Here is a 23,199-nt window from a genome sequence, read left to right on the forward strand (position 1 = left end):
AGCATAAAAGATATTGTGCCAGAGGTAGGTTACAACCACACACAGCTTGGTAGCCTGTATCTTTGCCAGATCACTAGAGTTGCATCTAAATACAAAGGGGGGGGGACCAGGAGCCAGTTAAGGTCCAGTGCCCGTGCTCCTAACATAAACTGTATTAATCAAAACAGGGGGCACTGTTCCAAATGAGGGGTACAGGTAGTCACCCACTAAATATAGATTAAGATAGATGAGTTGGTAGTCCTTGGGTTTTTGAGGCCCACGTGTGGGAGGAAAGAGAAAGTCTTGTCTCCTAATCCCCTTACACACTCTGAGGGATGTTTTAGACTCACTCTGCACTGCACCCTCTTAGAGGACCCACACCACACACCCGCATGCACCAAACGGTGTATTGTCTCAAAAGATCTCCGCTAAAGTGACCCTTTGGGGGACTCTTAGGGCACTGCAGCGCCGGCCCGACGAGGAGCAAAACGCCCAATGATGAAGCATGACATCCCTCGAGGTGTGTGAGGGGATTAGGAGACAATACTTGCTCTTTCCTCTCACACGTGGGCCTCAAAAAGCCTAGGACTACCTACACCTCTATCTTACTCTAAATTGAGTGGGTGACTACCTGTACCCCTCATCTGGAACAGTAACCCCTGTTTTGATTAATAGATCACTAGAGTTGACATATTGCTCCAGGTAGGTAGATGTCCATGTTTCAAGTCATTTTCTTTTTCATTGTTTTCAGGTTTGTTTGTACAATTGGGTCAGTTTACATCAAATAAAGAATGCAGTTAATAAAACGCAGTAATTGGATAAATGACAACATGGAGTGATGCGGCCATCCTATATGTAAATGTGTTGGACTTGTAAAGCGCACAGCTGCCTGTAAGCGTCCCGGCACTTGCTTAGGGAACCCATCCTGGTATTCCCCTGTGAGAAACCCCAGAAGGGTGTCCACAAGGTGAAAGCCAGGCATCCCGCCGCGAGGGGCCGTAGTGGAGATTAAGCAAGCTATTGCCCAGAGTCGCAGAGTGTGACCCTGTGAGTTGAGTAGGCACCAGAGCGAGAATTGTTGAGGCCGTGAAATTTTGGGCCCGAGACCCGCCGAGGCGGGGAATCGAACCCTGGTCCACGGTCGATCTCAGCTTCCGGGTCTGCCGCCTCTAACCACTGAGCCACGCTATCTCTAGCACTGCCAAATGTAGGCAAACTCAATGACTGGCACAACCTTTCGAGCACAGACCCATTTATGTGCAGTACATTCTCTTAACTGCCTTGATTGAGCACTTACCAGCGTTGGCATCTGCAGATATCAAGATGGATATGTAATCTGCTACTGTTGGTAACATGAGCAATAAATAAATACAAAACTCTTTCCCTCTTCTATCCCGCCGCCTACCCTTCTCTATCCAAATAACTGAATAACATATCCAGCACTCAAATTACTTCATATTTCACTATGCTAATTTTCACCACTAATCCTTTATGGCTTTCCGAAGTAGCGTGCTACTCGCCAAATAAAAGCGCTTTAAACACCCCATCAGGGGTAACAAGCACTATATAAATAAAAAACCTTTTTTCCTCTGCTATCCTTCTGCTATCCTTCCGAATCCAAATAACTGACTAACCTATCCACCACTTAAAAATACTTTCATACTTCACTATACTAATTCAACACTTAATCCTCTATGGGTTCCGGAGTAGGCTGCTACTCGTCGAAAAAGCACTTTGACACCTCGTTAGGGGTAGTAAGCGCTATATAAATGCAATTACAATACAATACAATACAATACAATGAGCTAAATTCAGCCTGCCACTTAGAAGCCACTGAGCCTTCTCATATCCCAAGTAATTTGTAATAAATGTACATTATCTGGTAATGTAACTTCCTAAATGGCAGTATTTATATATGAGGTTGTTCGATCTATCATTTACTATTTGAAATAAACTTGGGAAGCTATTGTCATCTGAACCAGATTATGTGACTGCATTACCTTTTTAAAAGTGTAATTTAGAAAGGTATTTCAGTATGCAGAGTTAATTAGTATGTGGTGGTTTGTAGTTCATTGGCATATTGCACCTGCTGTGCAGACCTTTCAATATCATAAAAGATGGAAAAATATCATAGGTCAAAAAATAACAGGTCATTTGAAGCACTGAAAAAGAACATCAGAGACTACAGTTTCTGTAGCACAATTTAGAGCATAGTGCTAAAATAGGATGTTAAACCTAATAGAAATAACAATTCCCTTGATCTATGCTCGCAAATCAGCATTTTATTTAAAAGAAATGGTACAAATGTACACATTTTTACCTTTGCTTTTAGCGCAGCTTTCGGGGCAACAATGAGAGACTTTTTTGACATGCTGTGTTGCAGTCTTATGTTGTCGCATATGAAAACTCATAATGCATGCAGACGCTAATATGTGCTGATATTAGCACTCTAAAACTGTCACTATGTGTGATATAAGATGTGTTTACGACTGTAGCTATATCCATGTATGTCTGTCAGAAAATCACAGAAGGATTCCTGATAAGCGTAAATTGTTTTACTAATGTGAATGTGTCTCCTTAGAGTGTGCAGTAGTATACAATTCAATTCAATTCTTACTTTATTTGGTTATTAGAACAAAACAACCATAAAAGTTCAGATAAAATCACGATTTAAAAAACAATACATATCAAATTCATCCAGTATACTACTGTCAGTTCATCATGTTTCAGGATATAATTGATTTCCGGGATTTAAAAAAAAAATTTTTAAACGTGGAGATATATGCAACAGTTAAAATATTATCACGTCTCTGTACAGCTAAAAAAGCAGGGCGACAGCGATTTATTTCCATGGTCTTCAGTAAGGGAACACTCCATCTTCGTCTAGGATTTGAATACAATTTACAGAAAACAGGATGTGTATGTCTGATTGTTCTGACAAATCATCACATGGGCATTTATTTAAATGTTTTGACCAATTATTCATATTGGGGAAGCTAAGTGTCTTGAATAATATATTTAATCTAAAACGAGTTAATAAAAACCTCTCATAGTCACTCATTTGTAGCTTAACATACACAAGGGTTGGGAAGTGGATGTTACAAGGTGGGGTTAAAATGTAACTTTGGGAATGACCACAAACTCTTATACGTGGGGACATTCTCATGCTGTAAGTTAGCGCTGTTTCCCTCTGGAGCAGCGTCCCTTCAATGCACTCCGGAAAACAAGTTTCTTTGAATGGATTAATAAAGGAATTTTTCATGAGGTTGATTCATACGTGTTGTTATTCTTTTTCAATGTTTTTCTTGTTTCACATTATTGCTTCATAATGTATATCAAACATATATTTCTTGTCAGCCCAATGCATTTCAGGCATTCGCCCTTCGTCAGGGAATTTATATCTGAAAGCAACCAAGTAAAGCACACATTTACAATTGAGCTGTTTTTCGCGCCACAACTTCGGACCTCTGTGATCAAGTCTTTTAAGATTGTACTCATCTCATTAAACTTCCACACAAATTTTTTTTCACAGACTGCAGTAACGATATCTATACGGTGCAGAGCGCACCTTCACCCTGCAGTTACAGGTCAGATTTAATGGCTCAACATGGTTCAAATCACTCGTATATAGGCATGGATCACTCGGGTCTGTCAATCACTATGTACACCGTCTGCACACAAATAGAGGTGCACTCAGTTTCGTTATCCACGTTTTCATTCTCACCCTTTACTACTGAACTGACCACCATGCCGGTGTCTTCTTTATAGTTTTAATTTTAACAATTTCTCTCTCCCCTTTCTTTTCTAATTCACCTTCATTTTTTCCTTTGTCAGAAACCTCACGTTCAACTCAATCCCGTCTGAAGGCCGTCCTTTGCTTGATAAAACTAGTAGAGATTATAAAATGCATGACCTTAGTAGATAATGACCAACATTTGTAGGACAACATTGTAAATGTGTGCTTTACTTGGTTGCTTTCAGATATAAGTCCCCTGACGAAGGGCGAATGCCTGAAATGCATTGGGCTGACAAGAAATATATGTTTGATATACATTATGAAGCAATAATGTGAAACAAGAAAAACATTGAAAAAGAATAAAAACACAACGTATGAATCAACCTCATGAAAAATTCCTTTATTAATCCATTCAAAGAAACTTGTTTTCCGGAGTGCATTGAAGGGACGCTGCTCCCGAGGGAAACAGCGCTAACTTACAGTTTTACAACCCCTAGCGCAGGGGGTTTTACTTCAAAGCACCAATCAACTTAGTAACGTCACTATCCTAATTCAACACGAATGCGATTTCCACACCCCATTTCTGACATTCTCAAGCTCCCATCTGTCCCTTACCCACAGGGATAAATTTCATTTCCCCTGTGCTTAAGTCTACCACTATATAGATTTCCGCGGGGGTGGGGGTGCAGCCTGTTAGACGTGCCACATGACATCTCCAGCAGTATACACTGGAAACTTGCCCAGCCCTGGGTGCACCTTTTTAGGTGTACTAGTGGGGTGTTTGTGAATTAAAAAATTGGGAAAAAGTTCAGGTGGTGGGGCCAATCTCTGCATGTACTTTTTTGTGAATCAGACCCAATGTGACCTTGCTTGTTTTTTCACACAATTAAAATCTGTGGTTCTATCAAACCTCAGAATTAGGAGTAAATGTGCCTCGTGTATGTTTTTGCATGCTGCTTGGAAATTTGAAAATAATTTAAAGTACAGTTTGGGAATCAAAGATATATATTTTGAAGCGACCAAACTATAGAGTTGAAGTTGATGATTAGCAAATGAAAATCTTTTGAGAGACAATTTGATTTCCAGCTCCTGTTGCAGCATCACGTTTTTCCCGTTTCTTGTGGAGCATCACGTGATTCACATTTTCATTATGGCACGTGGGTCGCATTTTTTGTCATGGGCGCCAGAACTAGGGGGTATAACTTATTTACGAGCCCCTTGCACTGCTGGAGAATCCCTTTTTGTGACGCTCCAGCGGCGAAAATGACAAAATCATATCTACGCTGCCACCGAAGCCACTATGCTTGAAACTGAATATCCTCATAGAAATGGAGTAAGGAAAGGCTGAGCAAACGGATGCGTTGCCTTACTCCTGCGCTCAAGAAGTGTTCCATGGGCCTTGCAGTGGGTTTTCCCATGCTACACCTATGGATTTTGACACCTCCTCAGATTTACGAGAGTTTGTAAAGTTGGGGAAGCGGCTACCTTATGTCTCCCAGGGTGAGGCAAAATGAGGAGATAACTTTATTTCACCTTGTTTTTTTGCTCTTTCCATGTGTCCTGCATTATGCAGCTCACATAGAAAGATGAAAATGTTTCTTAAGACTGTTTCTGTGCACAAAAAACAGTGTTGCCTACAACACAGGTACCCTTGCACCACAGTACAAGGGTGCCTGCGTTGGCACTAGACTGCTGAAACAGTGCCAGTGCAGGGGAAAATCACAGGAATGCACCCTATTGAGCAAATACAGTGATTTCCTGCCCTTTCACTTTGGCGTCGGGCAGCACAGCAAGCTGATTTGCTAAACTGCCCAACGCCAAGTCCCCATAAATTATTATTATTATTATTATTAAGCGTTCTTATATAGCGCTCGATTACCCGTAGGCATCTTAGCGCTTGCCTTGGGAACCCGTCCTGGTTTTTCCCTGTGAGATACCCGTACTGGGCATCCCCAAGGTGAAAGCCAGGCATCCCACCGCGGGGGGGGGGCCGTAGTGGAGATTAAGCAAGCTAAAGCCCAGAGCTGCAGAGTGTGAACCTGTGACTTTGTGTGTTAATTGTCCCCTGCACCGCTGTTTGGGCGGGTTTGGTCCTGGGGTGGGTGCCCTGTTCTGGTCGCCATCTTGGAGTGGGGTGAGTGGGCTGAGGCGCTTCTATCTGCCAGCGCTTTAGTGCGCATGAGCAGGCGTGGGAACACCTTATTAAAAGCTCCTCCCCCAGCGCAGCGGCATCGCACAGCGGGCGTGTCCTCGCGTGGCCGGAGTCGTGCCAGAGTCCTGCCCGTCTGCGCCCGTCCGCGCTAAGGACGCGCTGGGCGCGGTAGGACATCGTTGTGCTGTAAGTATGATCTATCAGTACTCTGGTCAGGCTCTTTGCACGATTAGATGTAGTTTGCCCTCTTGTCTGCACTCGGCCCAGCATCCCTTATGCGGGCCCCATACCTGCCCTTGTGGTTGGTGGGAACTACCGACACCGACGAGAGCTCCTAGCCAGATACTGTTATGTCGTAAGAAGGAACTTCCTTCTCCTAGTGCCATTAAACTCTGGCACCATAATGTCAGATCTCTGTCGAAGCATCATCGAGATATTTTTGAACTTATCTCTCTAGAAGGCCCTGATGGCTTCTTCATGACGGAGACCTGGCTTGGCGATGAGGACTCGACCATTATTAATCTGGCCCTCCCCTTGGGTTATGCAATCCATACATTAAACCGTAAGGGGAGAGGTGGAGGCATAGCTGTGGCTTTTAAATCTTGTTTTACCTGCACCTGGAAACCTATGGACTTGGCCGGTGCAGAGTGTGCTTATTTTTCTATCAGCATCAGCCAGTAACAAACACTGTCAGGTCTTTTGATATACCGCCCTCCCGGGAGTGACAGTGCCTTCAGGAAAGCTCTTCCTGAGCTGGTAAGTTCTCTCTCCCTGTTCTCCTCCAACATTACCATCATTGGCGATCTCAACATACACTTTGATGCCATGGAGGTACCAGCGGTTAGAGGTCTGCTGGACGACCTTGAAGCAGTACAGCTACCCCAACTGGTCCGTCATCCGACTCATGAGGGTGGTCACACTCTAGACCCGGTCTTTACTAACCTTCAACTGGCCGAGGTCTCCCCCCTAGACCCATGGGATGGAGTGATCATTACCTTATTGAGCTTGTTATAACAACAATGACATCTTCCACTGGGAAGCCCGATAAATCATCTTTTAGGCGACCCTGGAAAAAGCTCAAATTGGAGGATTTCCATCGTCTCCTGATCACTACACCTCTGGATCATTCGGATGACATTGCAGCCGGATATAACATCTTTTGTGCTTGGATTGTCCAAGCCCTCGATGTATTAATCCCAGCCAGATGGAGTAGGAATCGATGCTCTCAGCCTAATCCCTGGTACTCGGAGGCACTCAGGTGTATTAAAGCCACCTGTCGCCAAGCCGAAAGAGCATGGAGAAAGAACTATGATAAAGATTTGAAAGTATGCTACTTAGCTAAGGTAAAGGCATACCATAGAGCTGTCTGCCGGGCCCGTGCTGATTACTATGCACAGGAGTTTCAGGCAAGTTCCAACCCATCCAAACTGATTTTTAAAGTCTTGAAGGAGCTCTCAGCGAACAGACTTCCTACTACGGAGATCTGTGCCCTTGCCCATTGTGAGTCGCTAGCCAGCTTCTTTGTGGAAAAAGTAAATGCTATATACCGTTCTTTTCCCAAAGTTGACCCTGATAGTACGACCTTATCACTGCGTACTTCCCAGTGCTTGGCCTCTTTTCCCATACCATCGGAACAGGAGTTTAATCTCCTAGCGGCCAAGGTCAAGTCTGGCTCACCAGACGACCCTTTGAGACCGGATCAGTTTTTGGATTCAGCGCCCTTCTGCCTTCCTCCTATCCGTCATCTGATGGAGCTATCCCTCACCACCGGTTCAGTTCCACCTAGTTGGAAGGCTGCCTGTGTTATGCCCTTCATAAAAAAACCTGGATTGGATCCGTTGAAGCCGGAGAGCTATCGACCTATCTCCCTCCTCCCTTGGGTGGCAAAGATCACAGAGGCCCATGTGAATAACATCTTAACAAAACATCTGGCCTCTGCACACCTACTTGATCCTACACAGAATGGTTTTAGATCTGGACACAGTACAGAGACGGCACTCCTATACATGGTTGAACATCTCCGCTCTGTGCTAGATGCAGGTCAAACGGCGGCACTGGTCCTTTTGGACCTCAGTGCCGCTTTTGACACTGTTTCTCATACCATTCTCATACGTAGGCTTGGTGAGGCAGGTGTTTCGGGCAGGGTGCTGGATTGGCTTCAATCGTTCCTTTCGGAACGATCCTTTCAGGTTGTAGTGCCACCGTTCAGATCTAAACCTCATGCCATCGCCCAAGGAGTCCCGCAGGGTTCGGCGTTGAGCCCCACGCTCTTCAACCTCTACGTTCAACCTTTGGCGGAGGTGGCGAAGAGCTGGGGTCTCACCATGGTATCATATGCCGATGATACCCAGTTGGCGGTGGCTCTCAATGGGGGCTCTGACCAACTGGCATCGAACTTTGCGGATGGTTTGAGGGCCGTTGCTAGTTGGCTTACCGCCAACTGTTTACAACTTAACGCCCTCAAAACTGAGGTGATGGTATTGGGGAAACATCCTGATCTGTGGGGTGCTAGCTGGTGGCCTACTGAGTTGGGACCTCCTCCAAAACCTGTTTTAGAACTAAAAAATCTCGGCATCTGGTTGGATTCCAAATTGACCTTCTCGTTCCATACTAAGAAGGTGGCATCCACGTGCTTTGGCATTCTGCGCGGTTTGAGGCCTATCCTCAAATTTTTCGATGCCCCCACCCGCCAGATGGTGATACAAGCTAGCGTATTATCAAGGCTCGATTACGCGAGCTCACTGTTTGAGGGTGCCAACCAGGCGGAAGTCCTACGACTCCAACGGGTTCAGAATGCGGCAGCTAGGGCCCTAGTGGGCTTGCCGCGCTTTTGCTCAGCCCGTAGCACTATATTCAAACTGCATTGGCTGCCTGTAACTAGACACATAGAGTTTAAAACCCTCTGTTTTGCGTTTAAAATTCTTAAAACTGACACTCCCACCATCCTCCAGCACCTTTTGACTCCATACACCCCTTTGCGCAGCCTTCGTTCTGCCGGCCAAAATTTGGCACTTGTTCCCCGGTTCCAAAAATGTAGACTGGGTGGCCGATCGTTTGCGGTTTTGGCCTCCAAATTGTGGAACGCACTCCCCCTCTACATACGTTCTTTAGAAGACCTTTTTTCATTCAGGAAAGCTGTTAAGACTTATCTTTTTCCTTTATCTTATTAATCATCCCTATCCCTTCCGTGTTGTTGGTTATGTTACCTTCTTCAGATATAGCGCCGGGACGCCCCTTCGCTGGGGCAGCAGTGCGCTCAAAAAATTCAATTAACATAACATAACATAACTCGAGTAGGCACCAAAACGAGAATTATCAAGTCCGAGGATATTTGGGCTCAAGACCCTGCCGCGTCGGGAATTGAACCCTGGTCCCGGGTCTGACCTCTGCTTCAGGGTCTGCTGCCTCTAACCAGTGAGCCACACTTCTCCAAATGAGGGCCTGGGAGGGCAGCAGGTGATTCTGCAGCCCATATAACCCTAAAGCTCAGAGGGAGAATGAGCAATAAAAAAGCCCTTGAATTGCTTTTCTTCAGATGTATGTCGTTACAATGCATGCTTTTACAACTCATGCCTTTACGACGCAAGGGGGCGCTGGATAGTGAATAGTTTAATTTACTATTCCAGCTCCAGTCCCCGTGGATAGTAGGGAAGGTGTTGGATAGTAAATTAAAACTATTCCCTATCCTAGAGCGCCCCCCAGCGCAAGTCGTTGTAAAAGTTGCGTTGTAATGGTTGCGTCGTAAAGGTACTTTGTTGTAAAAGTTGCGTTGTAAACGCTGTTCCCCCTTTTCTTCTAGCAGCATTAGATGTACTTTCACCAAATATCAAACATTAGTCAACTTCTAGACCTGCTTGTTGAGCTGCTTACTACTTTAAAAAAGAGATTAGGGTGCATAGTTATGAGCCCCTTGACCATTGCAGTATCACTTTTCACTTATCACTTTACAAAATCATATTTATGTGGTCACACAAAGACACTATGGGTGACTTTGAATGGCCTCATAGATATGGAGTGAGGCAAAGCAGTGTAATCACTGCAACTGCCTTGCTCTGAGCTAGAGAGGCATTCCATAGGTGTTGCGGGGTGTACCTCTGCAACCCATGGATCTAGATGCTTCCTATATTTACAAAACTATGTAAACATGGCGATGCGCAAACATCTTACTTCTCCCAAGGGGAGGAGCAACAAGGAGAAATAACTTTTTTTCTCGTGAAGTTTTCCTCTTTCCATGTTTGCTGCATTTTGCAGTACATATAGAAAGAGAGAAAAAACGCTCCCAGGATTGTTTTTGTGCAGGACGGTACTCCTTCCAGCACAGAAGCAATCCTGCTGCAACGCAGGCACGTGCCTGAGTTGGCGCTAGGCTTCCGACACTGTGCCAGCGCAGGGTGAAAGGACAGGAATGCACCTTATAGGATAAATATGGAGCATTCCTGCCCTTTCACTTTGGCGTACGTTACGGCAGCACAGCGAGGTGACTCACTGTGCTGCCCTACGCCAAATCCCCATCAATGAGGCCCTAGGTTTTTTTTCCTGGCTGTGAGTGCAAAGTAGTTTTATCTTAATCCTAGTGACTATTTCTCTGTGTTGTACACGGGGAAAGTGGTAAGTCAACCAAGGAGAGAACATGTCAGCGGTTTCCTAACACATAAATTGTTTTTTTATTTGATGTATGAGTACAAAATAGTTGGTAGGACTCAGAAACACAATGACAATTAATCACAATAAAACAAACTAAATCACGAGTAATATTATGACAACGTATTTTCAATATATATCATACCCTCAGCAGGATACCTACAAGAGCTGATAGTCCCCTGTACACTGCCCCTACATAAACAAACACATTTGCAGAATAACAGGGGGCAGATACATGAGGTTACCTTTAATAAGTATGAGGATGAAGAGGATGAAATCCCAGCTTGTCATTTCTGATTGATCGATGAGTGGGTCTGTGAAAATGAAAAGAAAACGCTTGTTACAACCACTGGAGAACAGCAGGGTGGTCTCAATCCAAGAAGGGTAAACAAAGGTCCAAATTACAGCATGGCTACCCTTGTGATCAGTGGCAGTGAGGCAAGGATCAAAAAGGCCAAGCCCAGTCTTCAAAGTGGACTCTAGCCATGGATGTCGAGTCACCAAAATGACAAGGGTACAAGAACTGACATCAGACTTTCTTTGACCCGTGAAGAAATTACAAAGTTGATCCTTTCCGCTGCCCTTGGTCACACCTATTGCCTGCTAAGGTGTTGGGAAAGGGCAAGAGATGGCATGGAAAGTAACAATTTCCCACAGATCCCTGTTTATTTCTGTTGCAGCTGCTGCCTTCATGACCCCTACGGCCGGGAGTTATCATGGGCAGTGCCCAGTGTATCAAAGGGCATGCCAGGGGTATCAGTTACTGCCACTAGCTACCTCTAACTGACATTAGATGCTGCTGTGAATGGAGTCACAATAGGTCTCAACTCTCAAACAGACATGTTTTAACAAAAGGGACATTGTGGAATCCTATACTGTTGCTGATAGTTACTGATACAGAATTATGTTAAGAAAATTGCACTTATTTTTACCAAACACTCCAGCAGTTAAGATTCAACGCAGGACGTTTGTGGGTGCAGGGGACACTGCAATTATGACACTCCCAAACTCAACAGGACGTGCACAATTTGATGAATCAGAGACAATGTTAAAACTCACTTTCATGAGGCAATGCATCCCTGAGGGAAGACACCTCCCAATACATCAATTATGTAAAATGGTCCACTCAATAACTGAGTTCTAAGTCAGCTGAATAGTTTAAAAGATTTAGGGCCATATTAACAAGGGCCTTATCTCCGCTTTTTTGGCTTTAAAATATTTACAAGGTGGCAATTTACTGCGGTTTTCGCCAAAAACTAACGTCTGCTAAAATCCTGACTTACCTATACACAACATAGGGGTGGATTTTGCTGATACGACCACAGGGTTGAATCAGCAAGGTGATCGCTGTTTTCTATGGAACATCACTGGAAAACCAGCGATGTTCCATGGAAAACACCGCTATCACAGGAATAATTATTGCCATTGTGCTATGCGTTATAGATACAGCGCTAGCATGGCAATAATTTCCTGCGATAGCCTGTGATAAAAAATCTATCGCTAAGCGCGGCCAGCGATAATTATCTCTGGCCGTTGATAATGTGCCCCTCAGCACATAAATTCTAAAAGGCGATACAAAATAATTGCATTAAGGCTCTCAGCAAATTAAGTGTAAAATCGAAAATATTCTAACAATTGAGGAACAAAATCAAAACCGAAAGCATCCCTATCAGCTCCTAATTTTTCAAGAAAGTCTTTCTGGCACCCCCTGTAGGATCAGGAGTTGTATACATGATTTTCGCACATAAAATCACTAAAACTGCAGATTAATTGTGGTGTGATCAAATGTGTTTGCATTTTCTGCAACACATAGCACAGTTTTATTAAACATCATATTTCCTTAACCGAAGAGCTATCCCACTACATGAATATTGATTCTGTCTTTGTGCGAATGTCATCCGGAGATGGTGGAACAAACCAGATACATAAAGAGCAGCAAGCTAATATGAATGAATAGGGTACAGTGAGCTAGTGGAAGGACCTTGAGTTAAAGTTACAGTTTTTTGATTGGGCTAGGGTACAGTGAGCTAGTGGAAGGACCTTGAGTTAAAGTTACAGTTTTGTGATTGGGCTGTGTAAGATTCATTGAGAACAAAATGAAGAATGGAAATGGAAATAAAAAACATGACTGCATGCTTCAGAAATAACACTAAAGGAAATGTGCAGGGGGAAGACAGGAGAGACATCCATTTTGTAAAACATGGCTGCTAGGCGCAAATTGAGACCTAGTTAAGAAGGGTCTGGAAATCACACTTCTACAAATCATAGGAAATGTGTTGTAAAGGCAATATCACCATATCAGTGTGTACATGTGTAATCATGTGTAAAACCACATTCTGCACATTGCTGATAATGCACAAAAACATGAATGTGCACAAATCCTTAACATTCTATGCCCACACCCCACATCACTGTATCACTTCACATATATTTCAGGATTCTTGGCCTTAGAATTTAGCACTGTTTCTGATTGAAAGAAGATAATTTGGCCTCTATTTCCTTAGCCGTTCCTTTGGGTTTTAAAATTAGTTTCTCTAATAGGGAGGGAGACAGAAGGGGTAGAGGGGTGGCTCTTATTTTTAGTGAAAACTGTACCTTAATGTCTTCTATGCCCATTACTATAAAAGGCATTGAGGGTCTTTATTTCTGCCTTCAAGTCAACCCTCAGCTATCATTAGCTGGGCTGATTATCTACAGACCCCCGGATTGCTCTCTAGAAAGTACCTGTGAGCTATCTGACTACATTATGCAAAGATCTTTAGCTCATTCTCACTTTGTAGTATTGGGTGATTTTAATGTTCATGGAGATAGGCCCAGCTGCCCCCAGGTCGCCCAACTAATTACAACCTTGGAAGCAGCTAACTTAACACAAATAATCGCTGATCCTACTCATAGGGCAGGACACACGCTTGATTTGATTTTCTCAAATATTCAGAAAACAATAGTAGAGACCCCTCTACCACTGGTCTGGTCCGATCACCACCTGATCTCTTTTTCGATAAAATTAGCTTCTCGCAACCAGGCCAATGGCAGACGCTTTTTTAAGCGTAGGCAATGGAAGAATCTATCAGCCGACACCCTAGGCCCTGCCCTGGCAATTATTCCCCCAGCTTTGACTACGGACTCAAATATAGACGCGGAGGCGATGAATCACTGGATAGAAAAAGCGGTGGAAGATATCGCTCCAGTGAAACTCTCGTTATCACGTAGAGAATCACCATCAGCTCCTTGGTTTTCTAAAGCATTAATGGAAGAAAAGAGTAACTGTAAGAGATTGGAGCGACTATGGCGTGTAGATTACAGTGAGACAGCCAAAAAATGCTATAAAAAAGCCCTCAACAAATTCCATAAATTAATCAAAATGGCCCAAAAACTTTTTATTGCTACTTCCATTCAGTAAGCTGAGCAATCAAGCAAGAGTTATCGAGACAGAAGTTACCCCGTCAGTGGCTTTGTTTGAAGATATCCTGGTCTTTTTTGATAATAAAATTAAAAAAGTGTATGACATCTTTTCAGACTCTGTGGCAACACTGATGTCGGATTCAGCTGAGGCCAGTGTGCCCGCTCCGTCCCTAACACAGTTTTGTCCTATCTCACATAAAGAGGCACTGGAATAAATAAAAAAAATTAAATCCGGGGCCCCGGATGATCCTTGCCCTCCCAAGCTATGGAATGTGATGCTCGATTGTACACACATCTGGAACACCTCGATTGCTTCAGGGGTGTTTCCTGATTGTTGGAAACATGCTACATTACTCCCCCTGAGAAAAAACCTAATGGAGCCTCAGAGGACCTTAGTAATCTAAGGCCTATCTCTCTACTAGCAGCTCCAGGAAAAATGCTCGAGAAACTGGTACAACGCCAACTGAATGGTTTTATCGAAAATAACAACATTTTGCATGAGACTCAATCCGGTTTTAGATCGGGGTTCAGCACCGAAACCGCCCTCATTGAAGTGGCAGAGTCGATTAGATGGTCGTTAGATTCAGGGGCATCAGCAATGCTGGTGCTCCTGGATCTATCTGCGGCGTTTGATACTGTCGACCATGTCAGACTCTTGCAGAGACTAGAGGGTTTTGGCCTGAAAGATAAAGTACTAGCCTGGCTACATTCCTACTTACTTACCGCTCACAGAAAGTTGCCTTGGGCCCTTTCTCCTCTAAATCCAAACGCCTCTGGTGCGGAGTGCCCCAGGGATCAGCACTTAGTCCCTTACTTTTTAATGTCTACCTAGATCCACTTTTTACTTTAATTGCCAAATGGGGGGTCAAAGCGATATCATACGCTGACGACACTCAGTTGGTCTTTCCCTACTCAGAATTGTCTGTGGATGCATTTAGCAAGTTTAAAGGCTGCCTCCGCGACATTGTATATGGATGAACACCAACAAATTAAAATTGAACGCAGGAAAGACTGAGGTGGTCTTCTTTGGAAAAGGCCAGCGGCCCCCGCCGGATCTGTGGTGGCTGTCTGAAATGGGCTCCCGCCTCTTCCCAGCAATAGTGCAAAAAACCTGGGGGTGAGATGGGATGATAGCCTCTCTTTTTCTGCCCACATCCAGCAGGTATCAGCGGGGTGCCTAGGTAAACTTAGGAATCTCCGAAAATTTCTTGATCTGCTACCGGAAGATTGCCGTAAAGCTGTAGTCCATGCGACTGTTACATCGAGGCTGGACTATGCGAACGGTCTCTATCTTGGCTTACGGAAATATTTGATCCAGCGTTTACAGACCGTGCAGAATGCGGCTGCGAGGCTGACTAAGCATATTCCTTTTAGACATCATGTCTCTCCACATATGCGCGGTCTGCACTGGCTTCCAGTGGCTAGCAGGATCAAATTCAAGGCTCTGACCCTGGCCTTTAGGGCATTACGGGGTAATTGTCCTAACTACCTTAAACCGAGACTTCCACGCTACCAGCAAGCAAGGTCCCTCAGATCAAACTCACTGAATCTGCTATATGCCCCACGAGCCCTGAAGGCTCGACTTGGGGGCAGGACCTTCTCCGCTGGAACGGTAAAACTGTGGAATGAACTACCGCTCCCGATCCGATCTGCAACATCAGAGATTGGTTTCAGGAAGCAACTAAAGACATGGCTTTTCACTCAAAAAATCTAAGCCACTTTCCTTTCCCGTCACACCATGCTGCTCACTTAGCGCCGGGACACCTCCATGCGAGGTAGCTGTTCGCGCTTTTGAAATATCAGTATTATTATTATTATTATTGCCATGTTCTTTGCAGATTTCTTGTCAGACCAGGGTCTGACCACCATGCTAAGGACAGTGTTGCCATGAAGGCAGACACCCAGCAGAGGTTACTGACAGCTGTCAGTGCCCAAAACCACACCCTTAGCTCTCCATTGATACGTGGATGTGCCACTATAAGGGCTAATCAGGGTTCAGCATGCCCTTCTGCTTTGTTTGGGTTGGGAGCTACCACACAATGGGATAGACACCTTCCTCCCACACCCTGTTGCCGAACAGTTGCCTGAACCTTTGGGACTTCTTGGGGGACAGGCAGGGTCTTACCAGTGCGAACCTTTTGAGGTTAGAAGGCCCTTGACCAACTGGGTCTCTTTCTAAGAGTTGCATTCCATTCCTAACTTTCTTTCTCTTGCTTTTCCTCTGGGCCCTGGTCTTCGTAACCTTGGAAACAAGGCTACCAGAGTTGTGGGGTGAGGCAGTGCCCTTTGCAGCTACCTCCTGTGGGCTCAGACCAACCTTTGGGAGGTCATTCCCAAGGAGTCCATTTAGGGGGAGGTCTGGACTGACTACCATCTTGTGATATCTAAGGGAACCACCTATCTCTAGAGTTATCAAGGCCACAGGTCTATTAGTGGCCTCCTGTATGATAGCCCTCACTCTCCATACCTCTCCTGGCAAATATTGGTCTGGGGACACTAACCTGAACACCACGATGATGTGTCTAGGAACTGTGTCTTTCAAAGAAGTGAGTGGGATCCCATTCACTTTGAGTGGTGGAAGTGTTTATCTTATCCTCTGGAATCACCACCTCACCAGCTGGTCCCTTTTCCCAATTAAAAGCAACTAGGGTATCCTCATCAGAGGAGTCCGCCTCAAGGGCTACACTAGCTAAACTAGTGGATACCTTTCTCTTGGGATATGCTGTGTCCCCTTTGTAGTGCCCTGTTTCCTGACAATCAAAGCATGGCCTACTGTTTAAGAGTTTTTAAACCCTGGGTCCCTACTACTCAGCTTTCTCGAGGTGGGAAGGGTTTTGATCTCCTCTCTGTCAGGGAATCTCTTTGGTGAATTTATCACCTTCCTCCTTTCCCGTCTGTGGACCTACCCTCCCCCCCTTCTGGGATCTCCCCCCTGGGTTTTCTTGGGAACTCTTGTTTTAACCCAAGCATCAGCCTTCGTGCCCAACTCCCTAAGACTAGATAGCTTAGAGTCTACTGTATGCTGGTGTAACTTCTCTAAGGTACACTTGGTAAGTATGTGTTCTTTTATCACTTAATTGTATAGGCCCTCATAGGTATCTACCTTGTTACCTTTAATCCAGCCCTCCAGTGACTTCACAGAGGCATCTATAAAGTCCACCCATGTCTGGGTTGCTCCCTTATGTATGTTCCTAAATGTTTCTCTATACTCCTCAGGGTTGAGACCTAATGTGGGTGTAAGACTCTGCCACCTCATCCTCAAGTAATCAATCTATCCTCCCTACAATTCCCAAAGTAAGGACACCCAATGCCGTGCTCTCACCCTAAGGACTCTCTCATATGGCGCCAGCCACTTGTCCATGTCATCCTCCTCAGTTTATTTAAGAAAAATTCCGCCTATGATTTCCTCTGTTTCTTCTGCCACCATTCTCTTGGAGTTTCATCCCCAGATTGGCCCTTCTCTCTTCCTGGGCCAGTTTCTTCTCCAAGGCCAGCTTCATCCTCTGAATCTCCAAGAGGCTGAGATTGGATTCAGTAGTCTTCTCACTGAGGTGGAGCTCCTTCACTCCCAAAAAGGGAGTTGACTCTTGATCGAACTGTGGAGACTCCGCTCATTGTCATCCCCCTCCAGGTCATCAAATTCCACATCATCCCCTCTTCTCCACTGTCAGTGGTGGTGATCTCCTCTTCCAGCTGGGCCTGGGCTCTCCCTGAATCCTCCCAAACTTTGGGGGATTTCTAGAGATCCTCCTTAGATGCAGTATTTCCTGGGAAAACTTTTCTCTCCCTGCACAGTGACCTCATGGTGTTAATCTTGACTGTGGGCAGGGCAGTCAAGTCAATTACCCTACTCTCTATCTTTGAAGACTTTGTAGAAAAAATGTTTTGCTACTTTAAACATTTCTTCTAGCGAACAGGTGCCTTTGGAATTTTCAGAACTTGGCAACTTCGTAAATATTTTCTTAATGTTAACTTGACAGTCTCTTATCAGTGGTCATCAATTTATTAGATGTCTGGTACAGCTAAACCCTAGTCCTGGATCTCAGCGCTAGGTACCAATTTGAGGATGTGGGGTCACTATTGATATGGCTTTGGGGGCTTATCATGGAGTACACTCACAGATACTGTTGTGGGTCCAGTCAGTATTGTTTACTTTATCTTAGCGCAACCCTGGGTAGCTGTGGCTGCGAGCAGCATGGCTTGGAAAAGGAACTTACCCCCACATGCATCAAGTGGTTTTGGAGTCGCAAACTGTGCAAATCGGAAAAATCGGCCGTTTGCAATTCCAAAATCACTTTTTGGTATGCATGAAAAAAAATTTGAACCCGCAATTTTTTGCATTTCCTAAAAATGTGATTGCATTTAAGGAATCGCATTTGTGCGATTCCTTAAATGCAATGCATGAATGTTTTCAAAATTGCGAATTCTGAAATAGGAAGTGCAAATTAACACGAGGTTGACCCTCGTGTTAATTTGCGAAAACTTTCAAAAATACTCAAATAAGCATTTTTGAAAGTGTCATGTTACACACACACATGTCCTTTGGACATGTGTGTGTGAAACTTGCACTAAAAAAAATTGAAATGCATCAAAAAAATGGAATTCGCAAAATAAAAAATTGCAAAAAGGCATTCAGCCACATGCATCATTGTAGGATTTTGCAATTCCTAAATTGCGAAAATTAAGGAATCGCAATTTAGGAATTGCAAAATCATATGCATCAAGAAATCTTTAAACTTTTTAGGATTTCTTAATTTTCGGTATTTGCGATTCCCTAATTGCGAATCGCAATTAAGGAATGGCATTACATTGATTCCTATGGGCCTAGAGGCCCATAAGAATCAATGCCTATTTGCATTTTTTTAATTTGCGAATCGCAATTTGTTGATGCATTTCAAGGGTGCTGAGGGGGGTCCAAAGGACCCCCCCCTGCACCCTTGAAATGTTTTTTTAAGTGCAAGTTTCACACACACATGTCCAAAGGAAATGTGTGTGTGTAACATGACACTTTCAAAAATGCTTTTTTGAGCATTTTTGAAAGATTTCGCAAATTAACACGAGGGTCAACCTCGTGTTAATTTGCACCTCCTATTTCTAAATTCGCATTTTTAAAAAAATTCATGAATTGCATTTAAGGAATCGCACAAATGCGATTCCTTAAATGCAATCGCATTTTTTGGAAATGCAAAAAATTGCGGTTCTTTAAAAATTGTTTCATGCATACCAAAAAGTGAATTTGGAATCGCAAACGGCCGATTTTTCCGATTCGCACCGTTTGCGACTCCAAATTCACTTGATGCATGTGGGCGATTGATTCCTATGGGCATCTAGGCCCATAGGAATCAATGTAATGCCATTCCTTAATTGCGATTCGCAATTAAGGAATCGCAAATACCGAAAATTAAGAAATCCTAAAAACTTTTAAGATTTCTTGATGCATAGGATTTTGCAATTCCTAAATTGCGATTCCTTAATTTTCGCAATTTAGGAATTGCAAAATCCTACAATGATGCATGTGGCCGTTAGTGTAAAGCATTTAACATCACCAAACAACAGAATAAGAAAATCACAAACCAATAAAGAGACACAACATCAATTTATAAAAATAGAGTGTATTTATATGAATTTTTAGAGACCTTGATCATCAACATCCACCAGATGGTTTCAGAGATACAGATTTAGGGTACATTTTGAATATGTCATATGCAGGGTAGCACAAGCAGTGCTGCTTCCCTGGGTGAACACTCTGCCTTACATGCCCTGGGTACCTGGGGCACCGTATACTAGGGACTTATAAGCAAGTCAGTACTTGCCAATTGGGTGTATCTAATTTACCATTACTTTGGTATTGGGACTGGAGTCTGGAAAGCAGGCCTAAGTGCACTCTTGGAGTCGAAAAACCAGTCCCTAATAGTTCAAATAGGTGAAAATGTGGGGGAGAAACCTGCAAAAATTCTGTTTCCGTATAATTAGAAATTGAGATTTCACAATCAAACCTTTCTGCTTCATAATTGTGCTGTATCCTAATGAGTCACCACCATTCAGAATTCTAAAATTGTAATGAAAGGAAAACAAAAATGCAAATCTCCATCCATTGGCACCACATATTTTTCCAGAGGTCATGGCATTCAGAAAGGCCCATTACAAGGCGCCATTGTTTGAAGGAACGGAAAGCAGAATTTAGCACAGAAAAGATGTGCAGGTTTTTAGGCTGCTGTTAGAGATCCTGAAAAGAATCAGTGTTTTATTCTTGCCACACTGACAAGTAAGTGTTGTTCTAATAGTGTCGTTCGATAACACCCACCAAACCTACAAATGAATTACTTTGAAAGCGGGGCAACAACGAGCCTTTTGTGAAAAAGAAGCCAAGAACAAAGGAAAGCCATGTCTTAGTATTATACATTTACACAGTGAGTGGACTGGAGCATGTCAGTGGGTAGGATCAGGGATAGACGGAGATGCTCACTGACCAAACAATAAGGAGGACTGTTCATGAGAATCCATAAGATTTGAGAAATTCAGTTTTTAATATTAGGAAGCAATACTGAGCAGCAAGAACATTTTAAAAACAAAACTTTCCATTTGAGAATGGCAGAGCTTTGCTAGTGATTTGAAGGACTCTTAATGTTTTACTCACAGGGTGGAGTTTGATGAATGGTAATGTTTAAGTCACTTTATACCCTTTATATATGAATACTTTCCAAAGACTCACTAATTATGCAACGAAAAGCCACAGTATACTTGTTGCCAACTATGAGTATTGAGATATCCAATGTATAGAGTCCATGCGGACCAATCATATCTCTTTAAAAAAAAAATCTATTAGATTTTTGGAAGATACAGTGAAGACTGCATTTGCATTCTGAAGAGAAAACAGTCATACATTACCCAAAGCACATATATAAAATATGTATCAAGTGTCTTTTTTTCTGGGTTCATCAATGCACCCTAAACAACTTCTGGAACCAATATGAAACAAATGCACAGAAGACAGGATATGGAGAACAAGGGAGGAAACAGCAGTGACACGAAGTGTCACTATAAAAATAAATGCATTCGGAATGCAAGCTATGACAAGAAGCATTGACAAAGCCACTAGTTTTTAGTGATGCTGCATGGTCTCCCCAACACTGTGCTGGATGGCTACCAAAGATTCTTTTAAAAGCCTATGATGCAATGCTATTTTTCTTTTTATTTTCAGATCTGAGTGCTTGTTGTGTTTCTGTACCCCTACTTCTCTGAATGGTCATGCGCCTATGAACCAAACCCTGAAAAGACCATCACTACAGACTGTATTCATGTGCATTACATTGTCTTCGCAGGTGTTTTAGCACCATTTGACAATTCCAGAGAGTGTATTATGACCGTAGATGCCAGCAATGACGGTTTGGGTGCCACCATTGCTCAACTGAAAGGTTCCTCAGAATTGACGGCTGGGTTTGCGTCCAGGTCTCTGAGAGTAAATGAAAAGTATTTCTCGGTCATTGAAAAGAAACTGTTGGGTTGTTGTTGGGTGGTGGAGTGCTTCAAATGTTTCATTTGTGGGAGAATGTTTACTCTTAGAACTGACTCCAAACTTTTAGTCAGCATTCTTGGGGGTACGGTCATCAAAGATCATACACCCAGGTTGGCAAGATTAAGTTCAAAACTTTTACAGTATAGTTTTAATGTGGAGTACATTCCTGGTGGGAAAAACACGAGGGCGGGCTATTTATGTCGTTCTCCTCTCAGTGTTTCTGCTTATCCAGATAACGGGAAAGAAGACAATGAGGAATATTTAATTGCACGCATTAATGTTTTTTATGATACCACCTTCACAGAACAGAAGTGCATTGATGAATCTATGAAGGATTGATGAACTGGAATGTGTTAGGAAATTTGTTATGAGGTGATGGCCTAAGGAGAAAGCGTTGCCCTATGGTTTGCAAGCTTATTTCAAGGTTGCTGACAAACTATTTTTTTTTTACTGTTTTGGGGTGATTAACATTTTTTTGGGACAATACCAAGCCCACATGAGTGATCGCTTGATAAGCCTTTATGGGATTACCTGCCTCAATAGTTTTTTGCCAAGAATATCTGCCTTGCAAAAATAGTCTTTCCTGATTTTACAATTTCCATGGATACGCAGGAATTGACCAAAAGGTACAGTATACTTCAGAGCCTTGGGATGGTGACTTGAGAACTGTAGTGTATTGTGGGCAGTGACTTTATGGTACAAACTGGTTCCCAGTTAACCATCGTAAATGACTATGGTAAGGTACAAAGAAATCAATAGTGCTGTCGTGAATGTGATGTGTGCTTCAAATCAGCTGATGAGGAATTCAGCCAGTCCAAAAAATGACAGATAAAAAGGACCAAAAACAGTAGTAAATGTGCGCTAGCTCAGACCTGAAGTAAGTCTAGTGCCTCACATGGCCAATCACTAGCATTGCACCACCATCCCAGAGAAAATGATGGAGGCAAGACTTAAAATAGATCCTGATAAGAAATAATGTTAATATAAATTAATTTGCAGTACCAGTGTTTAGCCATGTGGGATGCTCAACTTACTCCAGGTCTGAGTTATAGTACATTTGCAACTGTTTTTTATTCATAGTAACCTTCTTCTCATAGATTTGGCTCCAACCGCTGGCTCAAGGGGAGGATATGTATGTCTACACTTTGTAGCAAATATTCACTGGGATAAAGTAAATAGCCAAAAGTAGCAAATGTATTACAAAGTGTAATAGTAAATTTACACATGTAGGTTTAGTTATGTATAAAACTTTGCTTGTGAATAGACCCCATAGCTTAAGGGTCCTTAAATCAAAGGAGATTGTATTGAAATGTGCATATACAAATATAGGCTCATTGTAAGTCAATTCATAGATTACTTTTATGGAATATCCACCTTTCACTATGTTTCTGCTGACATTCTTTGATTATTTGGGCTCTTGATAGCTGGTACTTGGAACTGTGTACAGTTTGGGGCTGCTAACCAGGCCACAAACTGCCTGTGCTCTTCCCTACACTAACACCTCTGCCTAAAAATGTGCAGTTTTGTAGGTCTGCAGGAAAGTGTACATGAATGGCACAAGCTCCACAAATAATATACATTTCTGAATGCGCTTCTACATTTTTGGAGTAAATGCATATTTGAAGTATTCACAGCTACAGCAGTTTAAGAACAATCATGTAAGTCTCCAGGCAACAATGTATAACTTATTATCAAAATTGAAATTATTAGTTGTCGGACTGATCCTTTTCTGCAGGATCGCCCCCAAATCTTTTGCCTTCACCCTCCTGTTTT

General features: G+C 43.2%; 1 protein-coding gene across 3 annotated transcripts in view; it reads right to left on the minus strand.

The window, feature by feature from the left end:
- Positions 1–23,199, minus strand: part of MAG (myelin associated glycoprotein) — a 404,692-nt gene that overhangs the window by 194,196 nt on the left and 187,297 nt on the right. For all 3 annotated transcript variants that reach the window (XM_078655319.1, XM_078655320.1, XM_078655321.1), the window contains exon 3: positions 10,754–10,822. In XM_078655319.1, coding sequence (XP_078511445.1) covers positions 10,754–10,799 — 46 coding nt within the window. In that variant the 5' untranslated portion in view covers positions 10,800–10,822. The remainder of the gene's footprint in view (positions 1–10,753; positions 10,823–23,199) is intronic.

Source organism: Lissotriton helveticus, chromosome 7 (genome assembly GCF_964261635.1).
Source record: "Lissotriton helveticus chromosome 7, aLisHel1.1, whole genome shotgun sequence".
Lineage (NCBI taxonomy): Eukaryota > Metazoa > Chordata > Amphibia > Caudata > Salamandridae > Lissotriton > Lissotriton helveticus.